The sequence below is a fragment of the Lodderomyces elongisporus genome, chromosome 2, assembly GCF_030384665.1.
Source record: "Lodderomyces elongisporus chromosome 2, complete sequence".
NCBI lineage: Eukaryota > Fungi > Ascomycota > Pichiomycetes > Serinales > Debaryomycetaceae > Lodderomyces > Lodderomyces elongisporus.
Window position 1 is genome coordinate 1,621,819 of NC_083674.1, and position 15,107 is coordinate 1,636,925.

General features: G+C 37.7%; 6 protein-coding genes across 6 annotated transcripts; 5 read left to right on the forward strand and 1 right to left on the reverse strand. All coding sequences in view use genetic code 12, as the record gives it.

Annotated features, from left to right (window-relative positions):
- Nucleotides 1–7: 7 nt before the first annotated feature.
- On the forward strand, nt 8–4,294 carry PVL30_001917 (uncharacterized protein; the record flags this gene model as incomplete). The annotated part of the gene is made up of 1 exon (XM_001527067.2): nt 8–4,294. The coding sequence occupies one exon, from the start codon at nt 8–10 to the stop codon at nt 4,292–4,294; it is 4,287 nt and encodes a 1,428-aa protein (XP_001527117.2).
- A 399-nt stretch (nt 4,295–4,693) lies between these two features.
- Nucleotides 4,694–5,893, reverse strand: PVL30_001918 (uncharacterized protein; the record flags this gene model as incomplete). The annotated part of the gene is made up of 1 exon (XM_001527068.1): nt 4,694–5,893. The coding sequence occupies one exon, from the start codon at nt 5,891–5,893 to the stop codon at nt 4,694–4,696; it is 1,200 nt and encodes a 399-aa protein (XP_001527118.1).
- Nucleotides 5,894–7,734: 1,841 nt separating this feature from the next.
- URE2 (glutathione S- transferase, nitrogen catabolite repression regulator) lies at nt 7,735–8,805 on the forward strand (the record flags this gene model as incomplete). The annotated part of the gene is made up of 1 exon (XM_001527069.1): nt 7,735–8,805. The coding sequence occupies one exon, from the start codon at nt 7,735–7,737 to the stop codon at nt 8,803–8,805; it is 1,071 nt and encodes a 356-aa protein (XP_001527119.2).
- A 497-nt stretch (nt 8,806–9,302) lies between these two features.
- Nucleotides 9,303–10,175, forward strand: PVL30_001920 (uncharacterized protein; the record flags this gene model as incomplete). The annotated part of the gene is made up of 1 exon (XM_001527070.2): nt 9,303–10,175. One exon carries the CDS (start codon nt 9,303–9,305, stop codon nt 10,173–10,175), a length of 873 nt encoding a protein of 290 aa, XP_001527120.2.
- A 661-nt stretch (nt 10,176–10,836) lies between these two features.
- Nucleotides 10,837–13,065, forward strand: TPO5 (polyamine transporter tpo5; the record flags this gene model as incomplete). Its single annotated transcript, XM_001527071.2, has 1 exon — nt 10,837–13,065. The coding sequence occupies one exon, from the start codon at nt 10,837–10,839 to the stop codon at nt 13,063–13,065; it is 2,229 nt and encodes a 742-aa protein (XP_001527121.2).
- Nucleotides 13,066–13,757: 692 nt separating this feature from the next.
- TIM17 (translocase of the inner membrane) lies at nt 13,758–14,222 on the forward strand (the record flags this gene model as incomplete). Its single annotated transcript, XM_001527072.2, has 1 exon — nt 13,758–14,222. The coding sequence occupies one exon, from the start codon at nt 13,758–13,760 to the stop codon at nt 14,220–14,222; it is 465 nt and encodes a 154-aa protein (XP_001527122.2).
- Between the last annotated feature and the right edge of the window lie 885 nt (nt 14,223–15,107).

Consider the following 15,107-nt stretch of genomic DNA (forward strand, 5'->3'; position numbering starts at 1 on the left):
AAACATTATGGATGCTGGAACATCGGCTGCAATGTCGGGAGGAGGACCCCCTGCAACTTCAAAAGGACGTCTTAGACGGAAATTGCTTGAAGGCGAACAGAACATAGAAGTATTGAGTGATACATTACAAGAACAACAACAGTATAACCAGAGTAGACAGAAAAACTCGAGGTATATCCCTGCATACGTACAGCAGCAACAGATTATTCAAAATGGGTTCCGCAATAATCTGATAAACTCAACGTCCACGACCAACTATGACATGATGACACCATTACCTGGAAGCCAGAACAACACGCCGTTTACTTCGGTTAACAACTCCAGTGCCTCCAATTTGACAACATACTCGAGAAAATCATCGATGAACTCACAATCTGTAAATAGGTTCTTCCGAAGAAACCAAAAAGCAGATGACTTCAACGAAGATCTTGGGGCAGACATTGGTGATTTGACCAATGGCAATAACGTATCGTTTGACGACATCACGCATATAAGGAACAAAAACTCATACAATTCAACTGCTCCAATTATTCCAACCTTGGGTGTTATAGGAAGTGCCTCATCATTTAATAACCCAACAAAAGTTAATAATATACAGTATAGAAAGCAAATGAATCAACAAAAGAAAATGGCAATGTTGACTGGTGCCAGGGCAAACACAATGACTACAGGGATGAATCCAATGAATGCACAATTTCAAGGTTCGTTCAATTCGCAGCAGCAGCAACAACAACATCAACTCCAACAACAACAACAACAACAATTTCCACAACAATTTCCACAACAGCAAGACCCGAGATCGATGTCGATGATGGGTAATTACCCAAGAACAATGACAATGAACTCACAAGCTCCACGCACAGCATCGATGAGAAGTCAATATCAACCACAAATGTATAACGCACAATACCAGCAGAACCCTCCAATTCCTCAAAACCAATTCAATAATTCGGCATATCCATTTCCACAACAACGAAATGGTAACACACAATTTCAGCAGTTTGGATATCCCTCTCAACAACAAGGGGGAAATCCTCGAGCGATGTCTTTGGGAGCAAACTCGTATATGCAACAACAACAGCAACAACAACAACAACGATCACAGCAACAGCCGCCATTTCAAAAGCAGCAGCAACAACTATTTAATGGTCCTGGATATAATGGTCCCGGTTTTAATCCCAATGCACAGTATAATCAACAATACGGAAGGACAAGATCATTAGGTGGATCAATGCCACTAATGGGTGGTAGTGGTGTTGGGACCGGTCCTGCAGCAGGACCAGTTCAGCGCGGACAATTTCAAGGTCCTCCATATCAAGGGCCCATATACAGAAGCCAGAATTTGGTTCTTGCGAATCCACAGGAGCAACAAGAATATCAAAGCACAATGTTGCATCGAAACGGAAATCGAAAAGAGAATGGGAATGAACATGAACATGAGAATGAACATGAACATGAGAATGAACATGAACATGAACATGAAATTGAAAATGAAAACGAAAATGATGAGAATGTTGGGGACGGGACCAAATATGACGATCAAAGCTCAACAAGTCAACAGAATCAACACTCTTTTAAAGAAGCCAGCTATAATCAATATACACAGCCTAGGCTTACTACTCAACTAGAGCAATTTTCAAATGATTCTCTTGATGAAGTACCCGAGGCAGAAGAAGAAGAAGAAGAAGATGAAGATGAAAGCAAACAAATAGATTTGAACGATCCAATCGAACAAGCCTATGTAGATAATGAGGATAATGAAGATGTCATTTACAAGTTTGACGAAGAAGACAACAAGAGCGCTCAATTATCGAGGAAATCGACATTGAGAAAAAGTAATTCTACAAGAGTGCGCAAGCTCAACTTGTTTGGCGGAGATGATGATTACAATGAAGGTCGCAATGATGTCCAACAATTACATTCGAAAAAATTTTCAAGGAGAAAAAAGCCCCCTCCAAGTCCTTTGGAAAACCATTTTGGTGACGCTGTGGATGATTATCAAACAGAAGCCACTGGTACAATTTCGAACCGTCGCTATAGCAAGGATCTTCCAAATGTCCCCGCATCATTTAACAGTGTTGAGGAAAACGTAAACGAAAATGCGGATAATGATGATGTTGATGATGCTCATGAAGATGACGAAGATGACGAAGAAACACCACAGCCTTATTATCATGAGTCCGGCAATAATCTCTCAAACCAGTCAAAACTGCTGTCTCGGTCACTACGTTCTAATTCATCCAGTCGTGAATCAAACATAGATACTAGAACCAACACAAATTACAACAACAACAACAATAATAACGTTAGTGCTGATGATGACAATGAAACAATCAAGGAGAATGAGAGCGTCCATACATTCAGCGCCGATATGTTGAGACTACCATCAGCACAAACCTCAAGAAAAGTCCTGGATAGCCCTTCGTTGAAGAATCTTGCAGCCAATACTGCGTTCAACAAGTTTAGAACTCCACAGGTTGACACGAATGCAAGGTTCAACAATTCCAACTCCAATCTTTCATTAGACGACATCGATACACCCACTTCTGTTTATACTGATGCATCTGCTCCATATGGCAACGAGAGAACTGGTGACGGGGCAAAATCAGATACTACTACTGATGATAATAGTGAGCAAAAAGATAAATTCAAGGCGCCTCAACAAGAAAATAATGATTTTGAAGGAGACAAAGTACCACCCACCACTTTAAATTCTTTGGTTGATCATAGTAGCCAACCACAGAATCGATCAACAATACTGAATTTTGCGCCTGCCAAGGAATCATTTGCAATAGATACAAGCTACAGACCATCTCATTCTCATTCTCATTCTCATTCTCAAACACAAACACAGGCACAGACACAGATACAAGCGCATCTGCAACTGCATCTGCAACTGCATCTGCAACTGCAAACACATTCACGCACACCAACCAACTCATCAAATACTTTACCAGGGACTGCAGATGACCAACATTATAGGCCTGAACTTGCAAAAAGAAGATCAACCAGCGATTCTTTTACCAAGAGTAGTCGCAATGGTCAGTCTTCAACTTCGATTTCTAGTCAAGCAAGTCAAAAACGGTCTTCATTCACAGCATCAAGCAAAAACTTTTTCAAGAGGTTATCTCTGTCGAAAAAACTGAACTCAACAACAAATAATAATAATGATGAAAGTGCCGCTATCATTGAAGGTCAAACACCTAGAAAGGGATCATTTGCATCACACCGCCGGGCCTCATCAAGTGGCACTGCCACTCCCAATTTTAGTGCACTGCTTGTAGAAAGACCGGAGACACCCAAACCACCTTTATCATTTACTAAGGAAGAAATGCACATCATGAGATGTAATAACGATCTTTTGAATGAATTGGAGCTGATTACTAGGGAGTTGGCATCGTCGATCAAGAGAGAATTGGCCTTGGAAGCAAAGTTGAAGAACAATTATCAACCAAGAGGAAATTCATCTTATCCATCTTCTTCAATGTCATCTGGTCACGTGGCGTCCACGGGCGAAGAAAATCTGCATTTGCAACAAGAGCTTCTTGATAAGGCCAATACAATTGCAATACTTCAGGAAAAATTAAACAAGGAAAAAAGACTTCGGTTTATCAGCGAGGAGCATGCTATTTTGCAAGAACACGGTCAGAATCCAAGCCCACTTAAGTTGAATTACGAAAAAACAGAAATATACAATCAACTTGTGGCTAAGAATGAATTGGTCAACCAATTGACGAACAGAGTCCGAGAACTTGAAGAAGAAGCAGAGGAAGAAGAGAAAAAGAGGTATCTAGTCGATGTATCTCAGTTTGAGAATATGGATCATAATTTGATGAACAAGATCCAAAATTTGCAACATGAAAACAGAGAATTGCAAGAAGCCAATGCGGCGCTTTCGGATGATATCAAGACTTTGCAGTCACAACGTGAAGAGTTGCGCGAGGTAATTAGTAAAATTTCAGTGCAAGGTAGTCATGATATTAAACAACTCAATGAAAAGATTAGGACTCTCGAGTTGAAAAATTCGAATTTAAAGAATATGAATAGTATGCTCACGTATAAGAATGGGAGCTCAACAAGTTTAATTAGCGAGGAAAGTGAAAACATTAGTGGTGGAATAGGTTTAGTAGGAAATTCTTCCAGAAGTGTGAGTAATACCAGTCCAAGTAAAACAGCAGGTTTTAGCTTGAATTTGGGAAAAAAGCAAAGGTTTGCATCTGGGACTCCATACGGTGGTGGCAAGTTGAATGGGTTTACTATTGTTTCGCCAAACAAAAAACTTTTTGATGATTAGAGTAAGAGGAAAAAGGAAATTTGTATATACTATGTTTGTTGTTGGTTATTTATAATTTTTTTTTTTAAAGTTTACTTATTCTTCTTTGAAAAAAAAAAGATATATGTAAAAACGATGGGAATCAGAAACTAATGATTAGATATAGGTTTTATTTATAGAAGCTTAAATGGAAAAAAAGAAGTTTTGTTTTGTTTTGTTTTGTTTTATTTTATTTTATTTTATTTTATTCTGTTTTCGACTTTTTTGTAAATGAATTGAAAAAAAAAAAGAATTAAATCTATTAAAAGGGAGAGGGGCGTAAAAGTAGTCTATATGATGTAAAGTCCGAATCACCTTTAGGTATTGAAATATGCTTTAGTTTAAGAGCTATTTAGTTCATGTTGCTCTTCTTTATCGATTTTATTGATTTTCCTGATTTTCTTGGAAAAGAAACTTGCAAATAACCTTTCCAATTAAGTCTCCCTGATTGTTTAATGTCGAAGTGTGATACTTTGCTTTTTCATATTCTTTCTCGGTCAATACGCCTAATTTTTCATATTTGTATTGTAGCAAGTCCAATGAAAAGTCCGAGGTAAACTCTGGATGACCTTGGAATGTCAAAATTGGACAATTTCTTTGCACGGCTCCTATAGTTGTAGCAATAGGTGCGCCGGTGGTACCACCAATCATGAGGGACTTTTGAGCATTGCTATCTGCATTACCAGCATAAACGTCACCACCGTTGTTTGTGCTAATCATTCCTTGGATCGAGCATTTTGAAGTCGACCCAATGTTGATAAACCCAGAGGGAAGCCCACCATAAACTATATCCCGATGAAATTCAACCAAGTTCAAGTGCTGGTATAAGATTCTTTCCCGCCTAGTGCCTTCTTCAATCAAATGACTATTACCATCCTCTTGTTTGACTTCGACATCTTCTTCTCGACTCAACTCCAAGAATGGAGTGTTGCTGAGCTTATAGATCTCATCATTCAATTCAATGGTGGTGATGCCCAATTCCCAGCCTTGATTACTTCTATCAACTTTGCACCCCAATGCTTGTGCAATCACTTGGTGGCCAAAGCAGATCCCCACAACTGGCCAGGGAAGACGCAATATAGAGTTTTTCAAGAATGAGCGAAACTTGGTGAGCCAAGGATATGTTCCAAACGCATCACTAGCGGAGCCGGTAAGAATGAATCCTCTAATTCGATGGTTGTGTATAGCAGAGAGGAGTGCAGTGTATGTGGGTTCAAGAGCTGCTAATTCTTCTTTCTCCAATGTCTTGGCGTCATCACCATCACCATCACCATCACCCTTAGCTTCAGCCTCAGCTTCAGCTTTACATTTACCTTCATCTTCATCATCACGCTCAGTGCTTGTCACAGTGTTGGTCGACGATGGTGGAAGGAGAGGCTTCAAGTAATATTTTTTCAACTGGTATGGTGGGTCAGCTGGGCCTTTTAAGAGATTGATTGTGCAATCACCAAAATCGCCATGTTTTGAAGCTAAACCTGGGATTGGAGTATCGAGAACCAAGACGGCTATATGTGGCTCTTCCTCGTTTGCCGTGTTTGCAGAGGGCGGCGCTGTTGGTGTTCTTTGCCTTTCCTCAGCCATTACAACTGCTCTTTCCTTTTTCAAAAAAATGTTTAATCGTGTAAAGTCTACTGGAATTGAATTGATCAAAGTAGGGAGTATCAACGATGATGTTGAATTGAGATCAACTGATAAGCTTCAAGAAACTAGAAACAATAAACTAAATATTCAAATAATTAAATAAGTAAAAAAAAAAATAAAAAAAAAAACCATTTAAAAAAATAATTAATCAAACAAACAAATAAACAAAAGATTAGAAATAAAAAATTTGAAGCAAGGGAAACAAAACCATACGCTTCCTTGCTTAAATTTGTTTACAGTTTTTCCATTCCCACCTTTCTTCTTCTTCTTCTTCTTCTTCCATTCTTTTTCCACAGAGGAAATCTTGAGTGCTATGTTCTACATTGATTAAAGTGAGGATAAACTAAAATTATATAAATGAAAGGCAAGTCACGTGCACATATAAGCTGTGGAAGTAGAAATTACAATGACACAGTTATTCACTCTGTAAAGCACCAAGCACCAACAAAAAAACATCCATTTTTTATTTTATCACTAAACTTGGAGGAAAGGCAAAAAAAATATAGAAGTGGGATCTAATGTGTGTGTGATTTTTTTTCTCTTTAATTTAAATGTAGTTATAGTGTCGGTTGACTGAGACTAAAGTATTGATGAAATCGAAGCAAATATATATACCAAAGCATACATTCAAGGCATATTAACTCAATTTGGGGTTGGACCTGAACTCTTTCTTTTCGTAAGGCCCAAATGTGTTAGACGTGAAATACTAAGGTTACTTACAAATTATTATCAAGTCATTAACAAGTCATTAACAAGTCATTAACAAGTCATTAACAAGTCATTAACAAGTCATTAACAAGTTATTAGCAAGTGATTTCTTGTTGCCTCTACAACAAACCATATTCCGAGCAAATGGGCCATTATCACGTGACTCAAGCTCATACTATCTTAAACTTATCGCATAATTTTAAAAGAGCTCGAGGAAGAAGAAGAAGAAGAGTTAGAATGAAAAAACAAAGCCTAAAAACGAACCAAAAAGAATACTTCACAAAACCAGTTAAACATCATGTGGGTATTTGATATCTAGATGAATACTAGGGCTAACAAGTGTGGCTCTACATAGGCTATATTATGGTTAAGAGTGTAACCAAAATGAAATTGAGTTCTGGTATTATTTGCAATTAGCAATGTCGTAGTATAATGTCGCAAATTCTTGCTAATCCTTATTTTTTTCTCTCGTGGGCAGGGTCGGTAAATAAATTTGGAGGAGAAGTGGAAAGTGGGGGTTAGCCGCAAACTTTAAGGACATTGAAATTTAGACAGAGGAACTGACACGAAGAAGGAAGGAAGGAAGGAAGACAGACAGACAGACAGACAGACAAAAAAAAAAAAAAAAAGAATTACAACAAAAGAAAAGAGCAAAAGGAAAAAAAAAAAACGAAACCGGTGTTGGTGGTGGAAGTTTTTTGAAATTAGACTTAACAAGAGTTTGGTAAACTAAGGGATTGGAACTGAAAGTCTTTACACATACAATCATACCACACAACTTAGATACACATAGATTCACATTTTACACATAGATAGAGTCAGATATATCTCAACCACATTAGTTGCTCTAGCTTATCGGCTTTCTTATTTACTCTTATAATTTATATATATTTTATTTTAATTTCTTTTATCTTTGATAATTCACATTATCCGTGCGTCCGGAAAATATTATCAATTTTTGTGAAAAGTGTCTTGAGTTTTATACCTTATCAATTAAGAAGATTGCTCAACAGTAAAGAAAACTTACCGTCACATCGTTAAACCAACTATTCCAATAATTGTCTTTATTCACAATGTCCAATGAGCAGAACCGCCAGCTGAATAATGCAAATAACAATCTTCACAACCCGTCGAATCCGCATACGATATCGAATTTGTCAGCAGGATTGAAATCTGTATCTATTGCAGACCAACAACAGAATGACTTGAACTTGAAACTCTTACAACAACAACTACAGAATGAAGCAGCAGCAGCAGGACGAGGAGTAGGAGGCCTGTCGACACACAATGATCATCATCAACAACAACAACAACAACTGCAACAGCAGCAGCAGCAACAACAACAACAACAGCAGCAGCAGCAGCAACAGCAATCTAGAATAACACAGTTTTTTCAGAACCAGCCTACTGAAGGGTACACTTTGTTTTCCCATAGATCTGCACCTAACGGATTCAAAGTTGCTATTATACTATCAGAATTAAACTTGCCATTCAATACTATTTTTTTAGATTTCAATGATGGAGAGCAACGTGCTCCTGAGTTTGTCACCATCAACCCCAATGCAAGGGTACCGGCGTTGATTGACCATTACAACGAAAACACATCCATTTGGGAATCTGGCGCCATCATATTATACCTCGTTTCTAAGTACATAAAGGAAAACAACGGAGAATGTAGTTTATGGAGTGACAACTTGGTCGAACAAAGTCAGATAAACTCGTGGCTCTTTTTCCAGACAAGTGGGCATGCACCAATGATAGGACAAGCCTTGCATTTTAGATACTTCCATTCTGTGCCAGTACCCAGTGCGGTTGAGAGATACACGGATGAAGTGAGAAGAGTTTACGGAGTAGTGGAAATGGCCTTGGCTGAAAGGAGAGAGGCGCTCATTATGGACATGGATGTAGAAAATGCAGCAGCATATAGCGCCGGAACAACACCATTGTCCCAATCGAGGTACTTTGATTACCCCGTGTGGCTTGTTGGAGACAGAGCTACGGTGGCGGATCTATCGTTTGTGCCATGGAACAATGTCGTTGATCGTATTGGAATTAACTTGAAAGTGGAGTTCCCCGAGGTTTATAAATGGACAAAGTACATGATGAGAAGACCAGCAGTGATTAGAGCATTACGAGGTGATTGAATGGTACTATGTATTTATGAACTGTATTAATAGATAGAGGAACCTTTTTTTTTTCCAAAAGAAAAATTTCTTTCTTTTTTCCCTTCTTTCTTTCCTTCTTTTTTTCCTTCTTTTTTCCCTTCTTTCTTTCCTTCTTCCATTTCTGTTGTCACTAATAGTATCTGAAAATGTTGGCAAAACTGCCTTGATTAAGTTTATGATGTGTTTTATTCATTATTTTTATTTTTTTTTATTTAAAAAGAACTTCTGCACCTACATACTATGGTGGGGGCTGGTATATTTGCACCTATTTGCGCGCGCATACTTGTTGGTTTGAATTTTTTCAATGATCATCTCTCAATCACTCAATCAATCAATCACCATACCTTGTTTTTCTTGACATAATCAAAGAAAGAATTTTATACAACCCACTTTCATAATCTCCATCTCTCTTCTCGCCATTACATTCTTGTCCAATTTTCTTTTTTCCTTTTTTTTTTTCTTTTCTGTATATGAAAATGTCATTGGACTTTCTTTTAGGAGATGAGGCACAACTACAAACCCAAAAGTCCTTACGAGCGTTAAAGCAACACCTGAAAAAGACCATATCAACAGAGTCATCGCCAGTCTATCTCACCATCAATGTTAAGACCAAGCTTAGTTCACAAAAGGATTATAAGCCTCGAGTCGTACCACTTACCCACAAGCTTGATAAAATCACCAATAAGTCCATAACCTTAATCACAAAGGACCCCTCACATATTTTCCGAGACGCACTTACAATAAAGGATGCACCAACAGAAGACTCCTTCAATCAAATCATTTCGCTCAAGAAGCTCAAGTCGTTCTCACATGCACTGAAGAATTTGCTTAAACTATACAAAGAAAACGATATAATAGTAGCCGATCATAGGATTCACAAGTTTTTGCCCGATCTTCTAGGCTCAACGTTTTATTTAAAGAAGAAAAAGATTCCTTATATGATCCAAATGGCACGCCCTCCTTTGAACGGTGCACAACAAGGCTTACGACGCTCAAAGGAGAATAAACTAAAGGACGATCGATGTGACCCTAAATACGTCTATGCCCAATTACGATCTATTGTGGGGAATACATCGTACTTACCAACATTAAATGCCGGGGATGTCATTTCGCTCAAAGTCGGGTATACTAATTGGGATATTGACAAATTGGTGACGAATATCAACGATGTCATTAATTATTTGGTTGATGAAAAATACAGGCCTGTAGGAGGGATCTTAAATTTGGAGCATTTGGGCAATATACATGTACGGAGCGATAATAGTATTAGCTTGCCCGTGATGGTCAAAGCCGACGAGGTTCTAAAGGATGGAAATGGCGAAGGCGATGACAGCGATTTTGATTTCTGAGTTCCGTCCAACATTTCGGAACTGATGGGTATTATTCATGTTAATAAATATTATTCGTACTAATTCGATTTTTATTTTATTTTTTTATTTAGAGTTTTTGTTTGCCCTTTTTTTTTTTCATCCTATTGCATCTTACTCTATCTTGTTCTATTTTACTCTATTTTAATTTATCCTGGCTTTTCGATTTTTGTTTGTTTTAGTTTTTATTTTCTCCTTTTCTCCTTTTCTCCTTTTCTCCTTTTCTCCTTTTGTTTTCTTTTTCAACAACTGGTCTGTTTGACTATTTAAGAAATGACCCTGTTGGAAAAACGTGATCCTGAATCGTAGATGGAATAGATTATGAGACCAAAATGCTGTACCTTTTGGAAATTTACTTCAACCGAATATACTATGCATAGGATGAGGTAAATGGTACAAAAATGATGCTCTCTTTCTTTTTTTTTATTTTTTTTTATTTTCTTATTTAGTTATATATATCTATATATATATCTGTATATACATATATGTATATGTTAGAAAATTCTTGACATACTCTTTTCGGTCCGATCTGGTAAAATTATACTCGCGCTCTCCGTTTTTGGCAACTCCTTCTTCTCGACGAGCAGCACTCTACAATAATAACACTATAACATCCCTCGTCACCACTGACATCGGTATAGTAATGAAGGGACAAAGCTCTGCTCGATATATGGCAGTGCCATCATTAACTGTAACGCAATCATCTGACCTATCCACGCCTCCATCATCATCTACAAAAACAACATCGCCTGCAAGTTCATTGTCTGGTGTTACCCCACCTTCTAGGTCTTCTTTACCAAGCAATGAGTCCCTGAATACAAACACAGCACCACCGTCATATGCATCAATATTTTCAGATATACAACACCTGGCTCCGGTACAGTTTGTCACTTCTTTCATCCCCGAAAGCCATAACGATGCCAATGCCGATGCCGATGCCGATGACGACGACGACGACGACGAGATTGAACACATTGAACATTTCAAATACAAGCAGGATTTGGAGAGAAAACTTACAGTGACATCAGTGATTGGGTTGGGATTTTCTGTTATGGGAGTGCCATTTGGATTATCCTCAACATTATGGATCTCACTAATGGATGGTGCTAATGTCACAATACTATATGGTTGGCTCATTGTATGCGTCATGTCACTCTTTGTCGTGTTAAGTTTGAGCGAGATCATCTCAAAGTATCCTACCGCAGGTGGTGTTTATCACTTTAGTGCATTGTTGAGTAATGATAAATATTCACTTATAAGTTCATGGATCACTGGGTGGTTATTACTTATTGGCAACTGGACATATGCTGTGAGTATCATGTTTTCAGGATCACAATTTATACTTTCAATATTTGGATTGAAAGACTTTGAGTACAAGGAAGACCGGTTCCTAGTGCTAGGAGTTTACTACTTGATTTTGGCTACTGTGGGGTTTATCAATTTTAGATTTTCAAAACATTTGGAAAGGATCAACAAAGCATGTATTCTATGGACTATATACACCGTGTTGGCCATTGATGTGTTGCTTATATTTTTTGCGAAAAAGACAAATTCAATCAAGCATATATTGACCACCTTTGATAATTCTAGATCGGGCTGGCCAGATCCAATAGCATTTATAGTTGGATTGCAAAGCTCTTCATTCACACTAACAGGATATGGAATGTTATTCTCCATTACAGACGAAGTCAAGAACCCCGAGAGGAATATGCCAAAAGGTGTGATAAGTGCAATCTTGATGTCTACAGTCACTGGCATAATCTTTATCATTCCGATATTGACCATTTTACCAGAGTTGGAGTTATTACTAGACAAAAATTCAAACATCATGCCAATTGATCTTGTTTTCAAGTTGTCAACAGAGTCGTACATTGTAAGCTTTCTTATGGCCTGTCTTATGATTGGTACTGTTATATTTCAAAGTATCGGTTCTTTAACCACGGCATCAAGAAGCACTTTTGCGTTGGCTAGAGATGGTGGGTTACCCATGGCCCATTTGTGGACCGAGGTGAATTCAATTGAAGAATATACTATACCACGAAATGCATTGTTTTTGTCGATGTTTGTTTGTGCGATATTATCGCTTCTCTCATTGATTTCAAAGTCTGCATTTAGCGCCTTTATGGGTGCAGCGGTTGTGTCTTTAGCTGTGGCCAATGGGATCCCAATTTTTTTGTTGATGTTGAACAAGAGACGCAAGATCAAAGGTGCTGCTTTCAAATTGAGGTATTTTGGGTGGTTGGTCAATGGCATTTCAGTGGCATGGATCATTTTGTCAGTATTTATCTTGTGCATGCCTCCCGTGATAAAGAATTTGACATGGCTCAAAATGAACTATGCTAGTGTTGTATTGGTGTTGTTTCTTGGTTTTGCCACACTTGGGTATATCACGTGGGGAAAGACGAGTTTCCATGGACCACAAATAGACACAGATTATTTTGAACTTAATAATTTAGAAGCAGCAGCACGTAAGAATTTGGACACATTTGTCATTGGCGGCGAAGAGGAAGCGGAAGATGAAAGAATAGGGGGACAATGTGTTGATGTTGATAATGATACTAATAATGATAACAACAACAACAACAACAACAACAACAACAACAACGACTACAACGACGATGATGAAAATAATAATAATAATAATAATAATGATGATGACGATGATGACGATGATGAGGTATTTGTTAAACCTCCGCAATTGGCACATGAGAAGCAGGCACTATCACCAGACGTCTCTGTAGAAGACGAAGGGTCGATTGCACGATCACTGCGAAGAGCACCGGCTAGCAATCTACAGAATGTCGTCTTGTTCAATGCAGACGCTGATGCTAATGATTATGATATCGACGGTGGTAATTTACCACGAACTTAAATTGATTGATTGATTGATTAATTAATTTTTCTTTGCCATTTGTTTGCCATTTGTTTGCAACGTTTTGCATTGTTATTGAGTGTTATCATAAATTTTTTTTTTTTTTTGAGGATATAGAACAGGTTAGATTATAGATGTATTATAGATAGATTTCATTCAATTAGAATATAAGAAACAAACTTATTCATTACTTAGAGCGATAAATTAAATTGGCCTATTGATGGTGTTTTTCACATTAATGCTAAATTCTAAGTAAATTGTATTTGGCATCCTGTAGCAGTGATCTAATTATCAATACATTGCAAGAGTCACAAAAATGCAAATAACGCAAAAAAAAAATTGCGAGCAAAAAAAAAAAATTTTTATATATAATACACACACACACACACACACACACACACACACACACACACACACATTCACACACATATACACATATACATATTTGTATATTAAAAAATAAAATAAAAAAAAAATAATAAAAAAAAAGATGAAAATTTGAAGTTTCACGGAATAAGCAAGCAGCCATCGAAGTGGTATAGAACGAGACTTGACCATTCCTTTATTAATACCATCACAGTAGTTAGAGGACAACACTGTATATATAATCACACACACACACACACACACACACACACACACCACAAATACCCAAATACCCAAATACACAAGTACACACAGTATAATATAGGATGTCTGCAGATCATACGAGAGACCCATGCCCCATTGTGATTTTGAATGATTTTGGAGGTGCATTTGCCATGGGTGCCATTGGTGGATGTGTATGGCACGGTATCAAAGGTTTTAGAAACTCACCTCTGGGAGAAAGGGGATATGGTGCTATTTCTGCGATAAAAGCCAGAGCACCAGTTGTTGGTGGTAATTTTGGTGTTTGGGGTGGATTATTCTCAACCTTTGACTGTACGGTGAAGGCTGTGCGTAAGAGGGAAGATGCTTGGAATGCCGTGATTGCCGGTTTTTTTACAGGTGGTGCTTTGGCTATCAGAGGTGGATGGAAACATACAAGAAACTCCGCCATTACATGTGCATGTCTCTTGGGTGTGTTTGAAGGTGTGGGTATGATGATGCAGAGATTGCAAGCACAACCTGCCATGGCTCCTGTATACCCAGAAGAACCAACCAAGCTCGCTGCTTAAGGATGTGGTTAAATGGAAAAGAATAGAGAGAGAGAAAGAAGAAAGAGAGACAGACAGAGATTCGAAGGGGGCAAAAATTAGATTAAAAGAAAAGGGTAAGCGATAATAAAAGCAGTATGTTGGGAGAACTCAAGAGACTGATTAGAGAGTGAGAATTAAAGAATAATGGTTTTTTTTTTTAAATAGAAGTTGGACCATTACTTGTACATATTACAATGTAAGAACAGGCACCTTTAAGGTATTGAAGTGATTGAAAAGAAAGGGGGAAAACAAGTGTATAGGAATGCTAAAAAAAGAGGAATGTGTTTAATGATGATATAGAAAGCATTTGAATGCAAGATTATTGTTCCTATATGATGTAAGTGTCTGTATCATATGCTATATACAGTTTGGTAATATTGTATTCTTTGTAGTTTCTATATTTTTTTTGCGACGTGGAAGAAGGTTCAAGTTTAGGGAAGGAGGAAGGAAAGAAGAACGTTTAAAGTACAGTGGCGAAGGAACAAAGGGGAAAGGCGAGAGAGAGAGAGAGTGAAAGAGTGAAAGAGAAAGAGAAAAAATAAAGAGAGAGCGGCAGATGTAATGAGTGGTACTCACAGGTATGTTGTAAATAATACATCGCCTTATCTCTAAATCCAGTTTCTCTACACCTACCTCCCAACTTTAGCAACGACTTGTGGTAGTAGTAGTAGTATTGATATTGGTAAAAGTTCTAAAAAATAGTACAGAAATACAGCGGCAGAAATAGCTATAGTTCATATGGGGGGATCCAATACAGAGGAAAGGGGAGATTTGAATTGTTGTTGTTGTTGTTGTTGTTGTTGTTCTTGATTGGTGCAATTTTGAAAATGAGAAGGACGTGTTTATGTGTATTTGAGGTGTTCA